Raw genomic sequence first — 22,235 nt, 5'->3', positions numbered from 1 at the left:
GTAACTGCATCTCCGAGTAAGTCTGCTATACCTCTGCTCGCTACCCAGACTGTAGACACGTCTACGCACACTTCGCCGTGCTGCACGTTTGGGAGTTTGAGGGCTGCGAGTGCTGTTTTGCCTGGCGAGATTGGGATGGTTGCGCTTGGCGCCATTATGCGTGATAATGCACGCTACACTCCCTCGTTCTCCTCTTTGAGCGGCCACTGTCACTCTCGCTCGTGCCATGAAACACGCAGTTCACACTCCCTATTTTTCGGTTTCCTGATCTCATCAATATCAGTCTCTGCATCTCTTTCAGCGGGTTTTTTTTTTACAGATGGAGGAAATTTTCTCTCCCCCTATTGGCTATTCGCTCCTCGAGCTCGTCGACGATCTTTGATATATTCATTCACCAGTGCATCCATCCCATCCCGTCATTACTTCTGAACCACAGAAACTGGAGTCATCACACATCTATTAACTTCGCATTGAAGCATGTACCATCACTGCCCTTCATCATCGTTTTCGTTCCTATTGCCTCCGTTCCTGTCCACATCACTGGATCGTCTTTCTTGTACAACCTCCTACTCTCATTGTACGACTTCCATCGTTGCTACACGTCGATTGTGTTTTACGACAGGGGATTGGATACGACGCACGTATGTACTTTTCGGTCGCATTTGTACTAATCAGGGTGTAAATGAAATAGAATGCTGTGGATTCTGCTCGTGTTGAACTTAATTGATAGTTATAGACAACGTCTGTCGCGAGGTCGACTTGGGCACCATGCAAACCTGTGTTGGGTCAATGAACGACATGGTGTTAATGATGGGTCGAGGCTGAACGTTGCATCCCACACTGGAAACTGTAGCAAGTATACTTCGAAGATCACACAGGCACAGGGCGAAACCATCTGCGGCGTCAAACATTCTTCGCGAGTCACTGCGTGGCGATCTCACTAACCACTTTTACCTTGATCCCATCGGTATCCCTAGATGCATATTGTCTTTCTACTGGGAATCAGGCTGAAACACTTACTCCGATCAATCAGATATCACCCCTCAAATCTCACTTTGGCGATGTAAGTGCTGGATTGTCGTATATCAAGCACGAATGCGATCGTTTTACGTCCACCAAATTCCCCCGTTCACTCGCTCCATCCTCTAATAGTATGACCCTAGTCTCGAACGATCCCAGTTCGTGGCCGCTCATCATTACGAATGTTATTTTCAGCTATTTTACAGGTTCGTGGAGAGTCAACCGGTCATGACTTGATTCACCTTGACTCCAATTTCGCAGTCGCCGCCTCTGTTGGGTTAATGTATGATTGGGGTGAGCAAAACTGAGTATAAAAGAACCACTGATATCCTTACAGTATTCTCAGCGCTTACGTTTGGACAAGAGGTACGTCGAATCCCGATTACTGGGGAGCCAACTTGCTTAGAATTGTGTTATAGGTTGAACTGATCTGGGTGAGCGGACTCCCACATCGAGAACGATGTGAAAATTAAAACTTGTTCACGGCAGAGGCAACGCTGGTCCTTGATGACCTTTCTCTACCTCGGTGTATGTGTCTTGTGTTTCAATATTTACGCTTAGCAAGTCCAAGTCTTGCTGACTTCAAAATATCCTAGGTGCGCTATGCTGGAATGGGATATGCTGTGTACGTTTGGAAGTTGAAGCCATTGATGTTGCTCTCATCATCCATCTCTCACAATCAGGATGAACATTTTAAGTATGTCTCCTCGCATAGACTTTGTTTCTTTCTTGTGACGGGCGGCATATAGTTAATGTTCCAACTATTTCGATGACAGATGCAGTGAGTATTCCACACTGATACCTTCCATTCCTGTCGAAACACTGAACTGCGATGCAGGGGTGAGTGAGATTCTCAAATAACTCGTTGATTCAACATAACGACTCCCACAGTTGTGAGTCTGTTTAGACCCTGTGATCTTCCGAAGCTGATAACTAATGTTGCTGCATTTGTCAGGCCTTATCATATACGATGGACTTAACTGGATGGATGACGTTGTAAATGTAATACTGGGCGGTGAGCTATACACCTCCGTGACATTGACTTGACTGAAAGACCATGCAAGTCATCATGATCGCTCGGTTACATGCCATGTATCAGCAATCCAGAAAGGTACTGATATTTCTGGTCGTCATCTTTCTGGCCATCAGAATTGCCAACGCAGTGATGACTGTAATAATGACGATGCAGCGTTCAGGAGGTAAGCTTTAATTATGTAAGAAATTTCAAGTGCATCAGGCTCATTGAAAAATACCAGAGGAATTACGTTCTCTCCGGCACCTATTAGTGCATGTTTGACTCCGGGGGAGATTCCATATTTCTTGGTCCCATGTCTTGGATACTTGACACTGTATGGGAGGTCCTTGCACTGTGTCTCGCAGTCTGGATTGCTGTAAAGCACTTCCGTGAACTGCGACAACACTCAACAAGAGGTATTATTGGTGACTGTTTCACGGTACTAATGAAAACTCATGTGAGTTACTTTGCGAGGTGAGCTCATAATGTGAATGCGGTTCTCTTCTTCCCCTTAAGCTTCGCTCGTGCTAGTTTTTTGGCAATCTCTTGCTTCGAGATCGGTTTCATCTCTCCAACGTTCATAGCGGTATGTCGAGCCGTCACTGACATCTACATGCATGCGACTATCATTCATCATTCCTATAGGACTCATATTCCCTGAGCGCTCAGATTTATTCTGGTTTCGTTGAGATATTCCAGCTTGTGGGATTGTTTGTGGTAGGACCACGCCTGATCCTTGGTGTTCGAGAATATCACGCTGAGCTCGTGGCCAACTCTGATACGGCAAGCGCTATGGCTTCAATTGCTTTTGAGGAGCGCGTCCATGTGTCAACTAGCAGTAGTGTGTAGTGCAGGAGATGCTCGATATGATTGATTTGCGATGGGGAAGGGGAGCAGTGTGCAGGGAACGGCAGAAATTATTTTTCTTCATTCAAGGTTTTTTTCGTGGTACTTATTTATGCGAGTTGCGAAGTAGATTTAGGTCATACAAGAGCTTTTGGTGGATAATTACTAGTAGAGATTTCTCCCCGACGCTCAGGTTCACGCGTGCTGTCAAGATCGAAGTCTGTTCGTTCCTGATGCCCACGCTGAAAGATGGCTGTTTCCAGGACCTCTGAGAAGTACTCGACCACTCAAGTGGTGCCTGTAGACTCATTCGGCATCCCCGTTCATCCTAGCTGTTCCAGGGTTGCGCACTGAGTAACTCTAGCAGAACATTGGCTCATTAATCAGGCTACTTCATTGAGCCCAAGCGGACTTTGTGCTGCAGTAGCATCGACCACATTCGAATTGGGATGATAAGAGCAAATAGCCCGCAGACGGTTGTGCTTACTGAGCAGGTTAATAGACTCAATTTGAAGTCCAACAAGGACTTACTAGGAAATGATAACCCTGCCCTCACGTTATCATATGGTGGAGCTGCGCAATGGTACTAGCTTTGGTTACACCACAGAACTTATCCCTCGATTTGAGTAACTTGCCCATGAGTCTTCAGAATGGAAGTTCGTTCTATGAATGGCAACAATCAATGCTATGTCAAACCCCGTTTAGATGAATGCGTGGAGCCCCGCAGTCTGGTTAACTGAGTAATATCTCTTGATGTACTCAAAGACACGTTCGATCAGTACTTTGGAAATACTCTGGCGATGATAATACAAATTGAAATACTTCGTCACTTGTAGCCCACCCGCTTCTGATAGTCTTATCTCCCAGCCACTAATACTGCTCGATATCTGACTTCTCCTTTGTCGAGTTTATCCATAGCTTCTTCAATTCCCTCGACCGTCAATGGGAACTCTTCAGTGATGGGTTTGATGTGGTGGATAGCCGCAAATGTTAGCATCTTAACGTGGACACCACGCGATGCACAAAAGCTTCCCTGAATCGTCAACCCCTTTGACAAAAGAGGTAAATAGGGAATGGTCAAATTCCCCTCAGAAAAAGTGGTAGGATATACAGTGGCATTTGGCGCCAGAACCGGGATGAAGCTATGAATCAGTCATCAGTCGATCAAAAAAATAAACACCTCGAGATAAAACTCACAGATTCCAGTCAGGGACCCGCGAAGACGTAACAAATAGGTGCTTAATCGGTTTCCCGATTTCCAGTTTACTCGCACCTCTCGTGACGTAAAACTCTCTTGCACCTAAACTCTTCGCCTCTTCCTTCTTACCTCCGCTTCCAGAGAAAACTACAACCTCGCACCCCATTTTCGCTGCAAATTGGATGGCAATGTGACCAAGACCACCGACGCCTACAATTCCCACTCGGTCTGCAGGTCGGACATTATACGAGTACATCGAGTTGAACATCGTTGCTCCGGCACACATCAATGGGGCCGCGTCAGAGGAGGTGATAGCATCGGGAATATGGAAGATGAAAGCTGCCTTCCACACCGCATAGGAAGCGAATGCACCTTGGTCGGTGTTTGAATGTGCGTACATGGCCCTCTCGGGGCAGAACATCTCGTTTGCGTTGAGGCATTCATCACAGTGCCCACACGAATTGTGGAGGAATCCCCAGCCAGCACGATCGCCACTGTTAAATCACGACGGTCAGCTACACAACAACACAAACAAGAAACGGGTGTACACTTTGAATGAGGTAACTTGCGACCCGACCTGCTGCACGACGCCAACGCCTTCATGGCCAAGGACCATGTCCAATGTCTTGTGATGCTGGTCCGTACCGCACACGCCAGCATGGGTGATTTTGAGTAGCACCTCGTCTGGTTTGATGCTTTCTTTGTGAGTTTTTGACTCAACTATATTTCCATTGGGGGAACCTTTGAAGACGGTGAAGTCAATTCCAGTCATGTTCGTCGTTGTCCGTTGGGAAATGGATGTCAGGCGCAATTCGAGCAGATAGTTGATTGAAGGCCAGGCCTTTTATATCAAGCGGAGTGATGGGAAGCTTTACCAACATGGGAGCTGAAAGAAGCATTTAGATTTGTTATCCGGATCCTGTGCGGGTGAGGCTTAGATCATATCTTGCGAATGCACGCTGAACGCAGGGATGTACGAGAGATATCAACGTTCATATGCCTTATAGAGCCAACTTGTGGCACCTGATATGATCGCTAGAAGCGCCATGACATATCGACAAGCCTGCGCTTTGTCCTACTATGTATAATCCCTGGCGCCTCTGTGAAACTGGACAAGGGGCAAGGGTATCGCTTTTAACATGACCGGCCACGTGTCATATATTCATAGAAGGAGCGCTTGTTGTTTCTTCCTGATTTAGCGCTCAGAGCTCAGAAGTTCAAGACATGTCCAAAAGCTGAAACTGCTCATCTGTTGGCGCCTGATTTCACGAATTCAGTGTGGCGCGATAAGAACACTGCGGCTCAGGCATTCATATTCATCGGCCGACTGACGCAGTGCTCGAGGAGAGTTATCGCGGCCCGTGTCTGATTGAGATCATTCTCAGCCATGCGTGTCAATTTTCTAATAACACAGAGAAGAGTTCAATTGCTTCATATATTCTTCTGCTAAATTCGTGTGCTGACATAATTACCCAACGCTGTTTGACGGCCTCTGAGCTTGGGGTGTGAATCGCGCGACTTATTTTAACACTCTCGCAAAAGTGAAGGTCTTTCAATATTGTCAAAAAAGATCAATAGGAGCGTCATCATGTGGTATATATAGGAGAATCATTCAAGCCAGGAAACTAATTATACTTCGATTGTTCCAACGCCAACGCCGCAAAAGCCCACTCCCCTCAAGTTCCAGCGGCATTCTGTATCCTGAGCGCTTCCAGACTGGTCGAATGCTCGGCTCATCACCGTGATCTTCGTTTTCGGGAGCCCATTCCTCTGTCCGTGGCTAGCCCACTCAAGAGCATCGACATCGATGTCTACTACGAGTTCGCCTTCCCACAGTGACCAACTCCAGCTGCCCTCTTGGTACGTGATTCGTACTTCGTGCCATGTCTCACCGTCATCCGCGCTGATTTCCACACGCGAGATAGGGCAGTGGGAGTAGGCGTAACCTGTGACTTTAAGAGTCTTCTGGTCAGGACAGGCAAGTGTCAGACACTGGATGTGGGCGACGACCGAGTTGCAATTAAGCCGTTGCATTGAAGGTGTACGACCCCACCAATTCTCCTGGATAGCCTTCTCTGGAGAGGAAACCTATTTGTAGCAAAGATGTTGGACGTAAGCGTACATCACGATTAGATATGGACGACATACACATTCAGGCAACATCTTGTAATCACGCTGCTGATAGAAATTGGGCGATTCGTTCCTTGAAATAGTGATACGATCTACCCATTTAACCCATCGCATGCCAAAATAGCCAGGCACGACGACGCGCAAAGGGAATCCATGATCTGGCGTGAGGGGTGCATCATTCATCTAGGGAAACGTGAATATACGCCCACTTCTTAAACCAATAATCTGACCTCGTATGCAAGCATAGCAGCACCGTCCTTGGCCATGACCTCCTCGAGCGGAATAGACCCTCCATAAGATGTGTCATCCTGGCACGGCGCAACGTTCGAAGCGAAGCAGACATGGAAACCTTTTTGAGCGTCTTCCTGTTCGGGGATTCCTGCGCTGATCAATATGTCACGCAGGAGTACACCGCCCCAGCGCGCATTCGCAATGGTACCCTCGGACCACTTGATGCCTCGCACCTCCTTCCCGGTCTTTTCTTGCATCTTGGCACGGCGGTTGCCAGCGCACTAGATTGGGTGGTGGGTATGTTTATATTCATTCTTGGGATGCTAGAGATGACGTACGATGAGAGCAGCCACGGCTACTGTTCTTGGAAAGGATGCGATCATGTCCTTGACGTTTAGTACCTTCTCTTCCATCCCCTCCATCTCGCCGTCTATCTTGACCGTATAACTGTCGAATTCAGATGCTAGATCCTTTATCACAGCTGTAGATGCCACAAATCAGTATTGTCCGTGATCAAGCCAAGCATTGGAGAATGAAAATCAGACGGGTTGGAATATCCAGGCACGACATCAGGTTTGATCGCAGATCATAGGATTGAGAACCAGAGTCATGTGCATTATGAGAGACAGTAGTATAGTTTGGAAGAAACGTACAATGGTTACGGGCATATGCCAGGTGCAGGGGTGTAATCGTGTGCTTTGTGAGCTCTACGAGGCATGGTGGTTCGGCAGTTGAGAGGTGTCTGGCCGAGCACCCGCAAACTAGTCTTGCCCATGTTGTTATTGTCTAGGATATTGACAATGGAATGCTAGAGACAACAAAGTATGGTGTTAGTGCAATCCAACACATCGAGTTGGCCAGTAGTTACCGAGGTAAGAAGTATACGCTCGCTGAAGGAGAAATCAAACAGTGAGGCTTGGAGACTCGGTGCAGGAAAATGGGCTGATTTTATAGAAATACGCCAACTTAGATCCGCACATGGATGGAGCTCGAGAGCTCAAGCGCTCAAGCTTCTTCAAGCCCTAAGACCTGTGTACGATATCTGTAGATTGATCTATAATAAATTTAACTCGTAATAAAAGCTTCGTTTGCAAGTTCCGAGAGCATCACGTGCAAGCTCGGGGATAACTTTAACACGACAAGATCGAGCGAATCGCTTCAAATTACATGATGATGTTCACTAAATGTCAGTGGACTGCGTCCTGTGTGTACTTCTAGACATAACTAGTCTATTCGTCTGTTTCCCCAGCTACGATAACATCGTCTGTAGGAACAATTAGCATCTTGTCGAGAAGAGACATCGTTGACTTGCCTATTTTCAGGACTGCTCGAACCAACTGCAATCGAGAAAACACATTGAGACATCGTGCATCAAAATGATAAGTAAAAGGATCGTACCTGAGTGGCGAGTAGATATTGTTGTCGCTTTGAGATCAGGGGGTCATAAACGAACTGCTTCTTCATGTCTAGAAATCGGAACTTGTTTCAAGTGTTTCAAGCATGCAACGTGGTATCACGCACCATTCTCTCCCCTTCCAGAACAGTCGATTCCAAGTCTAGAGTTCTTCTCTGTGACCTGTCGACTCTTGACTTCTGTCAATGTCTCGATTGGTGAGAGACCACTGTTCTCAGCAAGTGCAAGGGGGAATTGCGTCGAGAGCAGCTGCAAATGAGCGCATCGCATATTGCTCAATGGATGCAATCTCATCGGCAGCTTTCGAGACGGCGATGGAACAACTGATATCGGCAGCGCCACCCCCGTAGACCACGCGGTTGTCCACGACAAGATTGCGGACTGCGCAGATAGCATCGTGTAGGGCACGTTTTGCCTCATCGACGATCTACGTGCCTTGATGTCAGATGATGTGGAGTGAGGGTGAACAGAAGGCAGACCATTTTATTGCTTCCGCGCACAAAGATTGTGACGGCGCGGGAGTTGGCACACTCTTCAATAACGAGCATCTTGTCGCGGGTCGTGCCGAACGTGACCTCCCGCACGATACCTGCCTTCCCGAGTTTTTGCGCTGTAAGATCCTCGAATCGGGGGACGATTCGACCTTGTGTCGCTATGGCAATCAGCTAAGCACAGAACATCAATGATGCTTTCACGGTAGGGAGAATTTGTGAAATTTACCTCAATTTCTGGTCCACCAACCCATCGAACGGCAGGCAGCTCGTTCTGCATCAATAAGTGATTTGCTTCATCATCAAAACCCCACTGGCAAATGACCAAATTTGCTCCCGTGTCCTTCACCATCTTGATCATGTCCTCGAACTTCTCCTTTTCATAATCTCGGAGGTGCTTAAACTCCTCTACAGATGTGATTTCGAGCTTATGCTTAGTCTTGGGTCGTGGAGGCTCAAAGGGACAGGTGAGAATCGCGAGGCGCGCATCGCGCACGCAAGATGGCATTTGTGAGTGGGACATATCCTTGTCGATGAGAACGCCCTTGATGAGCGTCGTGTCAGCAAGGGAGCCGCCAACTTTGCCGTCAACCTTGATGAGGTCAAAGGGAACATCACGACGTTCAAGGTCCGCAACTTGTAGAACAGCATCGACCGCGATCTGAGCGAACTGCTGCAACTCCTTTGACACACTAAGCCAAAATCAAAGTATATTCAAGGAAAGAAAGAAAGGACTGGCGCACATTTTGCTGCCTAGACTGGTCATCGCGGTCTTGAGAAGATTTTCTTTGTTCTCAGGTGAGAACTCGACACGATCTGAGATGCTGTCGAGTTTCTCGCAGGCAACAGTACAGGCCCGGTCAAAACCATCTGCTATACGGATGGGGTGAATACCACGGTCTAGTAGGTCTTCGCTCTGCTCCAAAAGTGCACCAGCCAGTACTTCAAATGGATTTCAATAAGAGGCAAGAGATGGGCACAAGTTAAGATCTTACCGACAACACCAGTGGTACCGTCTCCGATCTCATCGTCCTGGCTTTTGGACAGTTGCACGAGGAGCTTTGCAATTTGATGCTCAACTTCCATCTGCCCCAAAATGGTTGCACCGTCATTCGTCACAGTGATCTCGCCGTCAGGCGATATAAGGATTTTATCCAACCCTGCGTGATTGATCAATCAAACTCCTGTAATGCAGTGGCTTAATGGAGCTCACCTCGAGGTCCTAGAGAGGTCCGGATTATGTTTGCCACTGTCCGTGCCGCAAGAATGTGCGACTTGAATATATTTCGTGAACTCAGCACTGTTGATCGGCAAGAAAATCGCTTACCTTGATTGCCTCTACACCATGAGTTCTTGTTTTTCTTCCCTGCTCCCTCAGGATGATGAACGGTCGGCCATACTGGAATAATTGAGCACGATGTATAAGATGATTTGGTTATGCGATTTACCTCGTCAGTTGCGTATACAGCGTCTTGTTGAGCCATGATTTTGTTGCTGAACGCGTCGCGTTTTGGAGGCTGAACGTGACACGATAATTGCGTGACACAGCCCTGATAGTGCGTGATGCTGTGACATGGGGTTTAGAGGAAATTACAAGGACGCCCTCCATACTCTTCTTCTGTCATAAACTTCCAGCACAATCCAAACTTATCATGGAGCACGAGATCGATGGCTGGATTGAACAACTCAGTCAATGTAAACAACTAACAGAAGCGGACGTAAAGAAATTGTGCGACAAGGTTCGTTGGCCCCGATAAAGACGCCACCTGGGCTCGATCTGACTGCGGTCTTAACAGACGAGAGAGATCCTTATGGAGGAGTCAATGTACAGCCAGTGCGATGCCCAGTAACTGTGTGCGGTGACATCCACGGTCAATTTGTGCGTTCCTGTTTATTGTTGTAATTTGGACTGCTGATCTTGTCCCGTGCGCGTCTCGTGCTCGTTTGCTCGACGCGCAGCATGATCTTTCTGAGCTATTCCGCATCGGTGGAAACTCACCAGATACCAACTACCTCTTCATGGGAGATTACGTGGATCGAGGGTACTACTCTGTTGAAACAGTGACTCTACTTGTGGCACTCAAGCTGCGGTATCGCGACCGTGTTACGATTCTTCGGGGAAACCACGAGTCTCGACAAATCACGCAGGTGTACGGCTTCTATGACGAGTGCTTGCGGAAATACGGAAACGCTAATGTGTGGCGGTTCTTCACCGATTTGTTTGACTACCTTCCCCTCACTGCCCTCATCGATAACCAAGTGAGTCTCTTGTCCCTAGTACCAACCCACCGCGCAAATCAACCTGCTACTATTTCTCATCGCTAACCTTCTGATTCAAAGATATTCTGCCTGCACGGCGGTCTCTCACCTTCTATCGACACATTAGATCATGTTCGCTCCATCGACCGCGTGCAGGAAGTTCCTCACGAAGGTCCTATGTGCGACCTTCTATGGTCTGACCCCGACGATCGGTGTGGTTGGGGTATTTCACCCCGCGGGGCGGGGTACACTTTCGGGCAGGATATATCTGAGGCTTTCAACCATAATAATGGGTTGACCCTTGTCGCCCGAGCACATCAGCTCGTCATGGAGGGTATGTGTATATTCAACACGACGCTAGCTTGTGTGCTCACGCGTGAATGATGCTCAGGTTATAGTTGGGGTCAAGATCGGAACGTCGTGACGATCTTCAGCGCACCGAATTACTGTTACAGATGCGGTAACCAGGCGGCGATTATGGAGATAGATGAAAAATTATCATACAGCTTGTGGGTGTTTTTCCTACTTGGTTCGTTTACTGTTCGTCCTGAATGGTGTCCGCAGCCTACAATTTGACCCCGCCCCCAGAGCGGGTGAGCCGCTGGTTTCACGGCGTGTCCCGGATTATTTCCTGGTACGTCATTGGCTCCCAGAAATGCGGGATGACGTATGTCTAACCTTCCCCGTTAGTAATGGTAACGTTCGCTGGCTGTCGATATTGTACATAGTGCCTGCGTCGTGTATCCTACCTTGGGGCTGCGTCAGTCTCAACAACGAACATTATATACCACGTTACACGACAGAGTAATCACTACTCATCCTTCAACGTCATTAATTCGACGTTCTTCAAGGTCATTTTCCGTAAGATGCTCATTGCTCGCTATATTGCCCCCCGTATGGACTGTGTATTGTAGGAGGATAAAAGAATAGAGAATTGTGATCGAGGCTTGCTTTTCGAGTGTGTACTCTATTGTGCGGTGTTGTGTCAGCCCTGCAGTGGCCAGGGCGCGACGCGGACGTACGACAACGATGGATAACGTAGTCCCTCTCAAGACAACAATTATTAACTGTGCTGGTATTGCTTAGCTTCAAAAAAATATTGTCGAGCAATCTGCCAATCAGAAATTATGATTTCCCGCCATCTTCATCGGGATACTACCCTGTCACTCTGTTTGAAATTCAGTCATATGTAGTAGCACCAGAACTCGCACTAGTGGCACCAAGTACATATTAAGACTTGAACTTCAGAATCAGATGGAACAAGTTCTAGTCTCGCTCGCGCCGCCAGCCACAGACTCTTTTGAACCCCCTTAGAAATCTTCCTTTTCGCTGCGAGATTAGTCACAAGTGCCTCTCCGCCAACTCCGAGTTGGTCAACTCACCAGTTGGCTTGGACTAGTACACCTGCCGCCCCCTTGCAAATAAACACTGAAACAGTCAATGAAAATTACTCACGACATGCAGCACAGAGATCTAAAAGGGGGTAATTACAACGATTGTTTGTACCTATAGGAGAACAAAAGAATGCTAACGGAGAACTGCGACTGAGTCATGCATTTGATTTTCTTGTGGAACACGGTGCGAGCGTCGGACTCCGCTCTACCCTGAGAACACAAATCCCAAAATCAAGATTCTTAGAAGGACTTCTGTTGATTCTGAATCAAATGAACTTCTTAGAGACTCGAAGTAAGCATGATTGATTGCGTACCGAGAACGTTCGAGATGTATGTGATATTAGATAGCGGAATCCGTTTCACCGTGAAAAACAGGATCTACCTCGCGCTGCTATTGATCTTATTTCTGACGAATTGACAGAGTACTAGAGTATAGCTAGATGGATCTACTAATTAGTATTGGACTGAAATCGATTTCCAGGACTCAGATCTCAAATAAGTCAGGGTCACGTGCGCGTGTTGATGGGAACGCGTCGTCGGAGTAGAACTGTACCTAGTACTACGGTCCACAACCGCCACATCAATCCACGGATCAGATTAATCGATGGTCCACCACATTTGCGCCACATTGGCCGACCAGATATAAGGCAAGTAGAAAGCAGTCGTCTTTCTCATCCTCTTAGTTTTCTCCACCTCATTAGGTCTGCTGACAACACTCAGTCAGCGTAACAATACCACCTAGAGTCATGTCCCCTACCGGCGAGACAGGCACATCGTCTACTCCGCCACGCGCCAATGCACCAGCTCATGATGCCTAGCACAATAGAATCCACCCCAAACAGCCGTGGGGCTTCCGTCATCAGCGAGAACATCGGCCTGCTCAGTGCCAGGTACGCACATTTCTTGTTTCATTGAGTAGTACCTAACATTCCATCAAGGGTTAAGAAAGTCCGCCCATGGATTCAGCGTGACATCGAGCAGGTTAAGGAGTGCAAGGCAGATGCCATGCTGCAAGCCCTGCCTGCAGCGTGCTTCTTCCGCGCCTGAGACTGAACAACCCGAACTCCTGCAAAAGTGCCTCAAGGCGGTTCTGCCGGTTTGCAATGGACAGGCTTCCACTGCGCTCGTAAAGTCTTCGGACATTGAGACAGCTCTCAATGAATAGTGAGTGCTTGTTCTCAGTTCGTTGATCAGGCATTTTCATGCTTATAACGACTACAAGCGTACGTCCAGGAGTAGAAAACAAGTTCTACGGCCCTTTCATAAGAACAACTAACATCGCGCTCGCTTGTCTTGAAGAGATCAAGGTTGACGGGATGCGTGCTGCTGTCCCCGCCGTGGATATGATCTGTCAGCAGAACGACATGCCCATGTACCAAACCCACCAGACCGCGAAATCAACTCGGAAGCCCGACGTTGTCATTCTTCCTTTGAACACTGCGTGCACTCCCTTCCAGGATGAGAAGAGCGGCAAGAAGAGCGGCAAGAAGGGCAAACAGAAGGACAACGAGAAAGACAATGCGATGGACAACGCGGTGAACAATTAACGCGACGGACGACGAGAAGGACAATGAGAAGCGCAAGACGAAGCGCAAGGCTCATATGGACACGAATGCAACGGCAAAGCCGAAGAATCTCCCTTGGAAAGATATTCTAGCTTCCGTCGAGTTTAAGAGAAAGACGCCAGGGAGGACGAAAGGGATTAGCCCACCACCCCCTTCGTATACAGTGGCAGACCATATCCCTACCAAGCCGGACTATCTGCCGGTTGATCATCTTAAGGCTGAAGACCCAGCGCCAGGCCTTTCACAGATCCCAGCAACACAACCTGCGCCCGATACTGCGTGTAAGTGATGGCATTTAGGATTCCGAGATTAAACTAAATCGGCCAACCTGCAGTCCTATCTTCCAACCTTACTGCTGCCCAGCCCTCCCAGGGCGGGTCCAGTTCCAAGCGCAAGGCCACGGACGCTTTGGAATCTGCCGCGAAAAAATCCAAGATGGACCCCGATGACACAGAGGACGACAAGGACGACGATCTAGATGTGACCGTCCAGACGGGTCTGTACGCCGCCGAAATGTTTGCATCCAATCTTGGAGTCAATTATCTGCTAAATCTTATCATCATCGGTGGGTTCGTTCGTCTGTCGAGGTTGGTCGCGCTCTTACAGAAGCTTTTTCAGACGATGTAATGTGGATCTGGTATTACGATCGGCAAGGGATCATTCAATGCTCAGGCATCAACTTCATTCAAGATCTCCCGCGATTCATGGTGCTGTTGTATGCTCTACAACGGTTCAATCTTCATGATTGGGGCCGAAACAAGGACTTCCTCCCAGTGCAGGTTGACGGCAAACAATGCCACAAATTCAAAATCAAGGATAAAGAGCTTGGAGAGGTGGATCTGCTGCTTCACACCAGCCACGACGAAAGAGTGACGCACTACGGACTACAAGGACGGGCCACCAATGTGGTCCCTGTCACTAGCGAAGCGCTCGCGAAGAAATACGGCAACTTCCAGGATGGGATGGTGGCCAAGATCTTTTGGGGAGAGGCGAGTCGCACTAGCGAGCCGGAAATCTTGGACAAGGTTGAGGAGATCGCTAAGGTGCACCCAACCGTCCAAGGGCATATTCCTAAGCTGCTTTGGCACCACACGTTCACGAATCCCACGTCCGCCATCCGAGAAGCGCTTGGGGTTCCAGAACCCACCAAGGGCAGTCGCGTACTCTACATCCTCGTATTCCCCAAGCTCCACCCCATCACAAAACTTGACGGCAGAGTGCTTTTCGACGTCTGGCGTCAGTGCATCTTATGTACGTATTTCATTCAATTTATGAGGCTCTTTCTTAACAGTGTGTAGGCCACCTTACTCTGTGGAAGGAAGGTGTCTATCATCGAGATGTCAGCCCAGGAAACCTGATGTGGTACTGGAAAGACGGCAAGCGGATAGGTGTCCTAAACGACTACGATTTATCCTCGTTGGCGAATGTCCAGGGTCCTCAGGGCAACGAGCGTACAGGCACGGTGCCGTTCATGGCGCGCGAGCTTCTCACCGAAGAAGGCCAACGAGGCAAAGTGAAACACCTATATCGCCATGATCTGGAGTCCTTTATGTGGGTTTTCGCTTGGGTTTGCCTGCGTTACAGGCAGGGAGTCCTTCTACCACGGAGATTGCGCCCCCTCGACGAGTGGGCGACTTTGGGCGCCATTGCATGCGGTGAGAAGAAGCTAGTCTTTCTCAACGATTTGTCGCCTTTCGCACCCTCGGACGTAGACAAACTCACATGGAGTGTCATTGTGAGCTGTCTGCTGGTGCTTAAAAGGGATGCCGACGACCGATACTATCTTCGCTTCCAAGAACCGTCGGACTCAGGGGCAGACCAGCAGCCCAACGCTGAGGAATTAGATCCCGATGCTTTTCTATCTAAATTTACATGTTCCAAGAGTTGGCTTGCACTCAGCAAACCTTCACAGTGATCTTCTTTACTTGTTGCCCTACATGCATTGGTTTTCTGCCTATCGGTCCTTGTAACTTTCAGTTGTATATTCACAATACAAACAGTTGATCGGGCACTTCCCGTAGGGTCGTCCTTGAACGCTTCACTGGCAGGGAGTAAGTACATCAACCCAGCACGATGTATTGTGCCATCCTCAGACACCCATATGCGCGTCAAATTATTTCGGCAGGCTATCTCTGTTGACCCCACCGAGTCCCTGAGGTTTCTGTCATGCCAATATGAAAACCACCCGATGCACCGCCGCCGTTGTAGGGGCCAACTTGTACCAGTCTTCCTGTTTTCCATAGACTGCATGTGAACGTTTCCGGCGTTGGTTTATTTCCTCATCCGCACCATAAATTTGCTCATGTCTAGCGCGAGTCGCGTACCAGGTTCCTTCCCATCCGCGGTGTCGAGAGAAGAGGGCTGCATCCGAGTACATAGAAAAAAATAAAATAAAATCACGTGCACTTTGAAATGTCCAAAAGCAGCCCAAACCTTATCCCCAGTGAAAGCTGGCTGTGATGGGAACGGGCGGTGTATGATGAGATGTGGATTACCATTTTCGTACTATGTCAGAATGTGCTTCCTTCTGATGAGTAATGCAATCTTCGCACAACCTGATCACAACGCATAACGTTTGCATCGCGCACCTTCGTATTCTGCATCGCGCACCTTCGTATTCTGCATCGCGCACCTTCGTATTCTGCATCGCACACCTTCGTATTCAACATATTGTATCGCACCTTCGTATTCTGCATCGCACACCTTCGTAATTCAACATATTGTATCGCATATCACGCAAATTGTATCGCACAAACATTGCATCGCATCTCGTATTGCGTCCAAGTCCAGTGCCACTCATTGCCGTGCAGCTCTACCCACCTTGCCTAGTAACTGCCTTTGGTGTACTGGGTGGCAAACGGCATAATTAGGTGGAGCTGGCATCGGAAGGAAAGTCTCAAAGTCTTGGGCATTGTCTTGGTGTGATAGTCTGGTGTGCTGTCACATTGTTATACAAGTTGCAAGGTATGTTACCATCAATTGAATTTGGGCCAACTAAGTATCATACTCATTTCATTAAGATGTTTCCGATTCCAAGTGCGGAGCAGCTCGATGACACTGGTCAATGTGTGTGTGTCTGCAAGAAATATGGGGTTTCCCATGTTGTTTCAGTAGCAACCTGGTACCGACATCTGCATGACGCTGGTACGCAAGAGGAGAAAGAACGTATTCGATCTGGAAGAGTGTTACGAGGTGGTAGCTTGCCACCTCCGAGTCATATCCCTGGCTCTACTGTTGCTAGTATTGCTTCAGGAAGCGTCGCCCGCAACATTTCAGAACCCCCGAACGTTCACAGTGATATTGTGATGGACGTACTTCCACGCACAACACAGCAAGATGATGATGACGCTGCTTGGAGAATTGGGCGTCGCAAGCGTGCTCGGATCACGAAGCCTGACCCAGTTGACCATGCTGAAGCTTTGGTATGTAGATTTTCACCAAATTGATCAAATGATCATTTCTAAAAACTGCATTAAAGCCTCCAGATGATTTCTCCCCCCATTCTCAAGACAATTTTTCCCCTCCCCCTCCAGACGTTAATATGGATGGACAAGGCCCATCTCCCCCTCCAGATGTTGACGTGGACGGACAAGCCCCATCTCCCCCTCCAAATGTTGACGTGGACGGACAAGCCCCATCTCCCCCTCCGGACATTATTACGGACGGACGAGGCCCATCTCCCCCTCCGGACGTTAATACGGACGGACGAGGCCCATCTCCCCCTCCAGACAGTTGATGCAGATGGACGAGGCCCATCTCCCCCTCCAGATGTTGATGTGGATGGACGTGCCCTATCTCCACCTGCAATAGACATTGAGCGCAGACCTCGACCAAATATTAATATCGATGCGCTTGCGGAGAGTGCAGTGCTCCCTAAAATCAGGGAAACCTTCGACTTCATCCTTGCTCTAAAGCATGCATCACTAGATGACCCTATTACCAAGCTAAGCGACGATGCAATCAAACGACTGCGTAATCCACCCAGGGGTCCTATCAACATCAACAATCCGGGAACACGTCAAAGTATTGCCATGTACCTATCGTTGCAGCTTGCATCTCAAGAAGCTTATAATCGTATACGAAGAGCAACAATACGCAATTACGCTCATGACGATGAAGACAGTATCCTGAGCTTTTATAATGTTGAAAAGCTCGTTGCGCAGTACACTGGTGTCGAGTCAATTGAACATGATATGTGTCCCGATTCGTGTTTGGCATTCACAGGCCCATATGCAGCACTTGAGATCTGTCCTCTGTGCGATAAATCACGCTGGGACCAGGGAAAGCTGCGAGCAACCAATGACCGCAGCAAGGTCGCGGCTCAGAAATTCACAACCATTCCGCTTGGTCCCCAGTTGCAGGCCATGTATCGTGATCCCGACAGCGCGCGCCATATGCAGTACCTTCATGAACACACGCAACAGATCCTTGCACAATTAAGGGCTACGCAATCCATTCCTGTAATTGACGACATTGCTGCAGGTTGGGATTACCTCGCCGCAGTACTTGCCAATGATATCAAGCAGGATGATATTGTCCTCATGGTGTCACTCGAATGGCGCGCAGCTTTACGAAAGCAAGCAGTCCGACTGTTGGATGTATGTATGGATCATTCTCAATCTATCGCCTGACAAGCGCTACCAGAAAGTGCATGTACGGCCAGGTGGTTTTATACCCGGGCCAAATAAGCCCAAAAACTTAGATTCATTCCTCTTTGTCGGGATGCACCACCTTGCCGCCCTTCAGAAGAATGGTCTTACGATCTGGGATGCATCCCGCTGACACTGTTTTCACATCTGACCTCCATCTCCTTTTCACAACTGCCGATGGCCCTGGACTCGTCTATTGGGATGGAATGGTCGGGCATAGTGGTAAAAATGGGTGCCGTCTATATTGTGGGGTGAGAGGGAGACGTAAGACTGGCGGTAGCCACTATTATCCTGCATTGCTCAGGCCAGCGGACCGTTGTGCTCGTGGTAGCGATCATCCTGACCTCAATGTCTTCGATCTTCCTCTCGGGGCATCTGAAGGCTATGCTGAAAATCTCGAAGAACTTGTCAAGGCACCCAACACGCGACAATGGGAGAAAAGGAGGACAGACACGGGAATAACCAAACCTCCGCTTATCCTCGGTCTCAGCCCTTCACAGTCCCTCGGTGTTCCTTACTGTATGACTCCCGATATTATGCATCTAGCTGGCAATCTTAGCGACCTTCTCCTCAGTCTGTGGCGCGCAACCATAGACTGCGCAGCTGCCGATAATCCAGCCACCTGGGATTGGGCTGTTCTGAAAGATGAAGACACTTGGATCGCTCATGGTGAAGCTGTCGAGAAAGCAGGTGTATACCTACCAGGTTCCTTTGATCGCAAACCCCGCAATATTGCTGAAAAACTCAACACGAGTTACAAAACATGGGAATTTCAGCTTTATATGTTCGGCCTCGCACCTGCACTTCTATATGGATTGCTTCCGATGAAATATTGGCAAAATTATTGCAAACTTGTGCGCGGATTCCAGCTACTGTGTCAATATCGCATCACAGTTGAAGACCTTCAACATGCTCAATCGCTGCTATGCTATTGGGAACAAGAATTCGAGCACCTCTACTATCAACGCAAAGAGTATCGGCTCCATTTTGTGCGCCCGTGCGTTCATCAAACAAATCATCTCGCTCAAGAAACTGTACAGAAAGGTCCGCCGATCTGCTACGCTCAGTGGACGATGGAGCGAACCATCGGGAATCTTGGTCAAGAGATTCGACAGCCAGTCGCAACCATATGCTAACCTCTCGCAACAAGGAGTTTCGGCGTTGTAGAATCAACACTCTTCTTTCGATGATGCCTGAATTAGATGAGCCACCCAAGGGCCTTCCAGAAGGTGCCGTTGATGTTGGAGATGGGTATGTGTTGTTGCGAAAACGAGAGAGGTACCCAATCTGCCCCACTGGGCAACATGCACTCGCTATCACAGCCTTTCTTCGCCATGGACAACAACTCCCTCGTATACGCAAGTGGGCACGACTTCGGTTACCAAATGGACAGACGGCACGTTCATCGTGGAGAGAAAAACTCAAACCCCTTGAGAAGACGCGCATGTCACGCAATGTCAAGGTATATTTCGAAACGTCGGCTTGTTGTTGTCGGCTTTACTAACTTCAATTAATACTATAATAGATAAAACTTAACAATAAAATTCAATTCGCTGAGGTTTTGTACTACACACAGCTGCCAGTTAATGTCGCCGGACAGAACGCAGACAACTCGGATGACGACAATGAATGGCACTTCGAGAATGTTGCAGTCGTGCAGATGTACTCCATGCCGCACAAAGAACTCCTCAAACTCTCGTCGCAGACCCTCGTATCCTGCACACTCCTTGATGATATTCTGGCAATTGATGTCAAAAATATTGTTAGCGTTATCGCAATGGTCCCGCACGAACCGACATTGCCTTCTGGAGTTACAGAGAGCCGCTTTTTTATGATGGAGCGGCCTGGTCTAGAAATATCGAACCTGGGAGTACCATATTCTGGTTTTGATATTGGAGGTGGTGATGAGCTAGAGGATGATGATAATGACAACGGTGCTGATCTTGAGTAGTTTCATTGTCGTAACTAGTACTTCATGATAATTCTTGCAACTCGAAGCCTTTTCCTGCGCATGATACAGCTTCAAGATTATTGATTACAGGTATTACAGGTATACGGCGACTGTCTAACAGTATCATATTACAGTACAATGCAATGTATCTGTGATGAGCAACTATGGAAAAAATGTGCAAGTACAACATTGGAAACGAGTGGTAAGGTGGAAAGGAAAGGCGTGCAAGTAAAGCAAAGCGAGCATGTGCAAAGCAGAGGACAGGAAGAATTCACAACAGTGCCTTGGAAAAAATCTGATGTTCATCGTACATTTCATCACGGATCTGCTGATAGAGGGCCCTTTTTTTAGCCACTTCTGCTGCTATTTCCGAGTGGTAAAAAGGTCGAACTGAATAGTGCCATGGCCGAAATGGGTCGAGCGGGTCCTGGTTTGGATTTCCATAAAGCCTAGTAAGTAGACGGCAAGGGTAAACTGGGGAATCCCTTCAACATCATGTCAGTCGAAGCATTACAAATACAAAAGGACGCACATGGAAGTGGGTTCTTTGCCTTCCTCGACCTCTACTTTTATTTGCTCTATCTCATCTACCTTGATCTTCATATCATCTCCCACTGCGCTCGCAGTCATGAGTCTCTCAGCTTTGTTAGTATCTTCACTCTTGATCTTGTCACTGGTGGATTGAATCGATCGATTCTTGCTGTCTTAGATGTCAATATGAGTCTACAGTCGTTTGAAATAGAACATACATCATATCCGACAGGCTTGGTAGTGACTTTGTGATGTCCGAGTCCTTGATACGAAAAACAATCCTCTGCAACATATCGGATAAGAAAGGTATCAGCAACAAAAAAGAAACCTCACTTCAAGGTGAGTCGGTATTTCTAGATCAAAGCAGTACATGTCCCATGAAGAGACATCACCACTAATCTCAATGAGGCCGACGCTACCAAGCACACTGATTGTTGCATTCGACATGGAAGGAAGTAAGTGAAATGAAGGTACACACTGCGCCAACTTGATAGGACTTAGTAGATAATTTTGAGGCTTGGCGGACAATTCCGACGGAGTTTCAAGGTAATATTACTGGTCTCATGGTATGCATGGCGTCTTTCTCTCGAATCTCTCCACCGTATCGACTGTCTAATATGTTTGAGAGCAGCTCATTTTCTCATGGCGGGCACAGGCAATTCAACTTTCCTCCATCAGGTCAGAATTTATTACAAAATCCTCGGTGGGGAGGGGATTTCACTCCATCCCCCCTATCTGGCGCTACACCATTACCAGAGGACCCTTTCGAATCAGGCACTTCGCATGCACAACGCTTCCACCAAGTAAGTGCCCATTATATGTTTGTCGCACCAGAAATATATTTTTAGGGTGCATATATCCATGATCACCAGCAAATATCGGTCCTACAAGACCGTTGTAAGACTTTAGAGCTGGAGGTGGTCAAATTGACTACCGAGCGTGACTCCATCAAGTAAGTTTATTTTTGTAAGGGAGATTCAGCTAACTTCATCACATGGCAGGGAGATGTTTGAACGGCTTGCCAGTAGTACTGGAAGGCTTCACCAGGCTGACCCTCTGCAGCTCAATGCGCCACTCATTTCCAACTCTAATCGACCATCACGCACTACACATCCGAATGTCCGTTTCTGGGAACAGGCCGATTTTCAGAAGTGGTGTGACACTCCTGCGGGTCAAGGTCACCACTCTTCACACACAAACCTGGTCTATCTTGAAGACGAAAATGGCCGCACGGTCTCGTCACGAACAATCAAAGCCATACGAAGGGTGCTCCGTGGTGGCTGGAGCGAGCTTGTTACTCGCAAGATCGCCCCGCATTCTTGGGGTAAACTATCAGCATCTGGAAGACAATTGATCCATAACTTCATGGAGAACGAGTTTCCCCTTTTCAAACTTGCTAACAACGGATGGAAACTAGATCACCTTGCTACTACGACATACCCTGCCTGGCGCCGAAACAATCTTGACACCAATTGTGACTGGAAGTCAGGCAGGTAACATCAAAAAGGAGGACGATAACGATGACATCGATAACGAATGTG

The 22,235-nt window shown here is 48.1% G+C and overlaps 9 protein-coding genes across 9 annotated transcripts; 5 read left to right on the top strand and 4 right to left on the bottom strand.

Moving 5' to 3' along the window:
* The first annotated feature begins 2,465 nt into the window (after positions 1 to 2,465).
* Positions 2,466 to 2,899, top strand: DFJ58DRAFT_821643 (uncharacterized protein). The gene is made up of 3 exons (XM_041392038.1): positions 2,466 to 2,509; positions 2,567 to 2,621; positions 2,681 to 2,899. Exons 1-3 carry the CDS (start codon positions 2,481 to 2,483, stop codon positions 2,882 to 2,884), a joined length of 288 nt encoding a protein of 95 aa, XP_041236197.1. The 5' UTR covers positions 2,466 to 2,480; the 3' UTR covers positions 2,885 to 2,899.
* A 671-nt stretch (positions 2,900 to 3,570) lies between these two features.
* DFJ58DRAFT_691554 (chaperonin 10-like protein) lies at positions 3,571 to 5,193 on the bottom strand. The gene is made up of 3 exons (XM_041383391.1): positions 4,628 to 5,193; positions 4,079 to 4,573; positions 3,571 to 4,023 (listed from the first exon to the last, which is right to left on the bottom strand). The coding sequence occupies exons 1-3, from the start codon at positions 4,849 to 4,851 to the stop codon at positions 3,738 to 3,740; spliced, it is 1,005 nt and encodes a 334-aa protein (XP_041236196.1). The 5' UTR covers positions 4,852 to 5,193; the 3' UTR covers positions 3,571 to 3,737.
* A 424-nt stretch (positions 5,194 to 5,617) lies between these two features.
* On the bottom strand, positions 5,618 to 7,492 carry DFJ58DRAFT_821638 (Oxidoreductase, molybdopterin-binding domain-containing protein). Its single transcript, XM_041392037.1, has 7 exons — positions 7,309 to 7,492; positions 7,195 to 7,248; positions 7,094 to 7,145; positions 6,779 to 6,921; positions 6,440 to 6,721; positions 6,228 to 6,392; positions 5,618 to 6,167 (listed from the first exon to the last, which is right to left on the bottom strand). The coding sequence occupies exons 2-7, from the start codon at positions 7,213 to 7,215 to the stop codon at positions 5,709 to 5,711; spliced, it is 1,122 nt and encodes a 373-aa protein (XP_041236195.1). The 5' UTR covers positions 7,216 to 7,248; positions 7,309 to 7,492; the 3' UTR covers positions 5,618 to 5,708.
* DFJ58DRAFT_821634 (chaperonin Cpn60/TCP-1 family) lies at positions 7,493 to 9,861 on the bottom strand. Its single transcript, XM_041392036.1, has 11 exons — positions 9,794 to 9,861; positions 9,596 to 9,638; positions 9,341 to 9,505; positions 9,089 to 9,287; positions 8,575 to 9,037; positions 8,334 to 8,519; positions 8,165 to 8,281; positions 7,962 to 8,103; positions 7,839 to 7,906; positions 7,753 to 7,777; positions 7,493 to 7,704 (listed from the first exon to the last, which is right to left on the bottom strand). Exons 1-11 carry the CDS (start codon positions 9,827 to 9,829, stop codon positions 7,670 to 7,672), a joined length of 1,479 nt encoding a protein of 492 aa, XP_041236194.1. The 5' UTR covers positions 9,830 to 9,861; the 3' UTR covers positions 7,493 to 7,669.
* A 52-nt stretch (positions 9,862 to 9,913) lies between these two features.
* On the top strand, positions 9,914 to 11,553 carry DFJ58DRAFT_821632 (Metallo-dependent phosphatase-like protein). Its single transcript, XM_041392035.1, has 7 exons — positions 9,914 to 10,084; positions 10,177 to 10,224; positions 10,305 to 10,604; positions 10,686 to 10,968; positions 10,996 to 11,113; positions 11,169 to 11,238; positions 11,333 to 11,553. Exons 1-7 carry the CDS (start codon positions 9,998 to 10,000, stop codon positions 11,516 to 11,518), a joined length of 1,092 nt encoding a protein of 363 aa, XP_041236193.1. The 5' UTR covers positions 9,914 to 9,997; the 3' UTR covers positions 11,519 to 11,553.
* Positions 11,554 to 13,575: 2,022 nt separating this feature from the next.
* Positions 13,576 to 15,478, top strand: DFJ58DRAFT_710747 (uncharacterized protein; the record flags this gene model as incomplete). The annotated part of the gene is made up of 4 exons (XM_041383826.1): positions 13,576 to 13,844; positions 13,898 to 14,128; positions 14,182 to 14,814; positions 14,862 to 15,478. The coding sequence occupies exons 1-4, from the start codon at positions 13,601 to 13,603 to the stop codon at positions 15,476 to 15,478; spliced, it is 1,725 nt and encodes a 574-aa protein (XP_041236192.1). The 5' UTR covers positions 13,576 to 13,600.
* Positions 15,479 to 17,104: 1,626 nt separating this feature from the next.
* DFJ58DRAFT_719368 (uncharacterized protein) lies at positions 17,105 to 20,163 on the top strand (the record flags this gene model as incomplete). The annotated part of the gene is made up of 9 exons (XM_041384613.1): positions 17,105 to 17,294; positions 17,374 to 18,107; positions 18,130 to 18,316; positions 18,471 to 18,731; positions 18,759 to 18,785; positions 18,807 to 19,213; positions 19,253 to 19,330; positions 19,363 to 19,674; positions 19,738 to 20,163. 9 exons carry the CDS (start codon positions 17,105 to 17,107, stop codon positions 20,161 to 20,163), a joined length of 2,622 nt encoding a protein of 873 aa, XP_041236191.1.
* A 271-nt stretch (positions 20,164 to 20,434) lies between these two features.
* Positions 20,435 to 21,141, bottom strand: DFJ58DRAFT_735859 (uncharacterized protein; the record flags this gene model as incomplete). Its single annotated transcript, XM_041386708.1, has 4 exons — positions 20,435 to 20,648; positions 20,696 to 20,863; positions 20,913 to 20,977; positions 21,028 to 21,141. The coding sequence occupies 4 exons, from the start codon at positions 21,139 to 21,141 to the stop codon at positions 20,435 to 20,437; spliced, it is 561 nt and encodes a 186-aa protein (XP_041236190.1).
* A 170-nt stretch (positions 21,142 to 21,311) lies between these two features.
* On the top strand, positions 21,312 to 22,191 carry DFJ58DRAFT_735858 (uncharacterized protein; the record flags this gene model as incomplete). Its single annotated transcript, XM_041386707.1, has 3 exons — positions 21,312 to 21,497; positions 21,543 to 21,646; positions 21,696 to 22,191. 3 exons carry the CDS (start codon positions 21,312 to 21,314, stop codon positions 22,189 to 22,191), a joined length of 786 nt encoding a protein of 261 aa, XP_041236189.1.
* Positions 22,192 to 22,235: the final 44 nt, after the last annotated feature.

The sequence above is a fragment of the Suillus subalutaceus genome (assembly GCF_016647625.1).
Source record: "Suillus subalutaceus strain FC151 chromosome Unknown DFJ58scaffold_235, whole genome shotgun sequence".
Taxonomy (NCBI): Eukaryota; Fungi; Basidiomycota; class Agaricomycetes; order Boletales; family Suillaceae; genus Suillus; species Suillus subalutaceus.
This window is presented reverse-complemented; position numbering and strand designations above follow the sequence as displayed.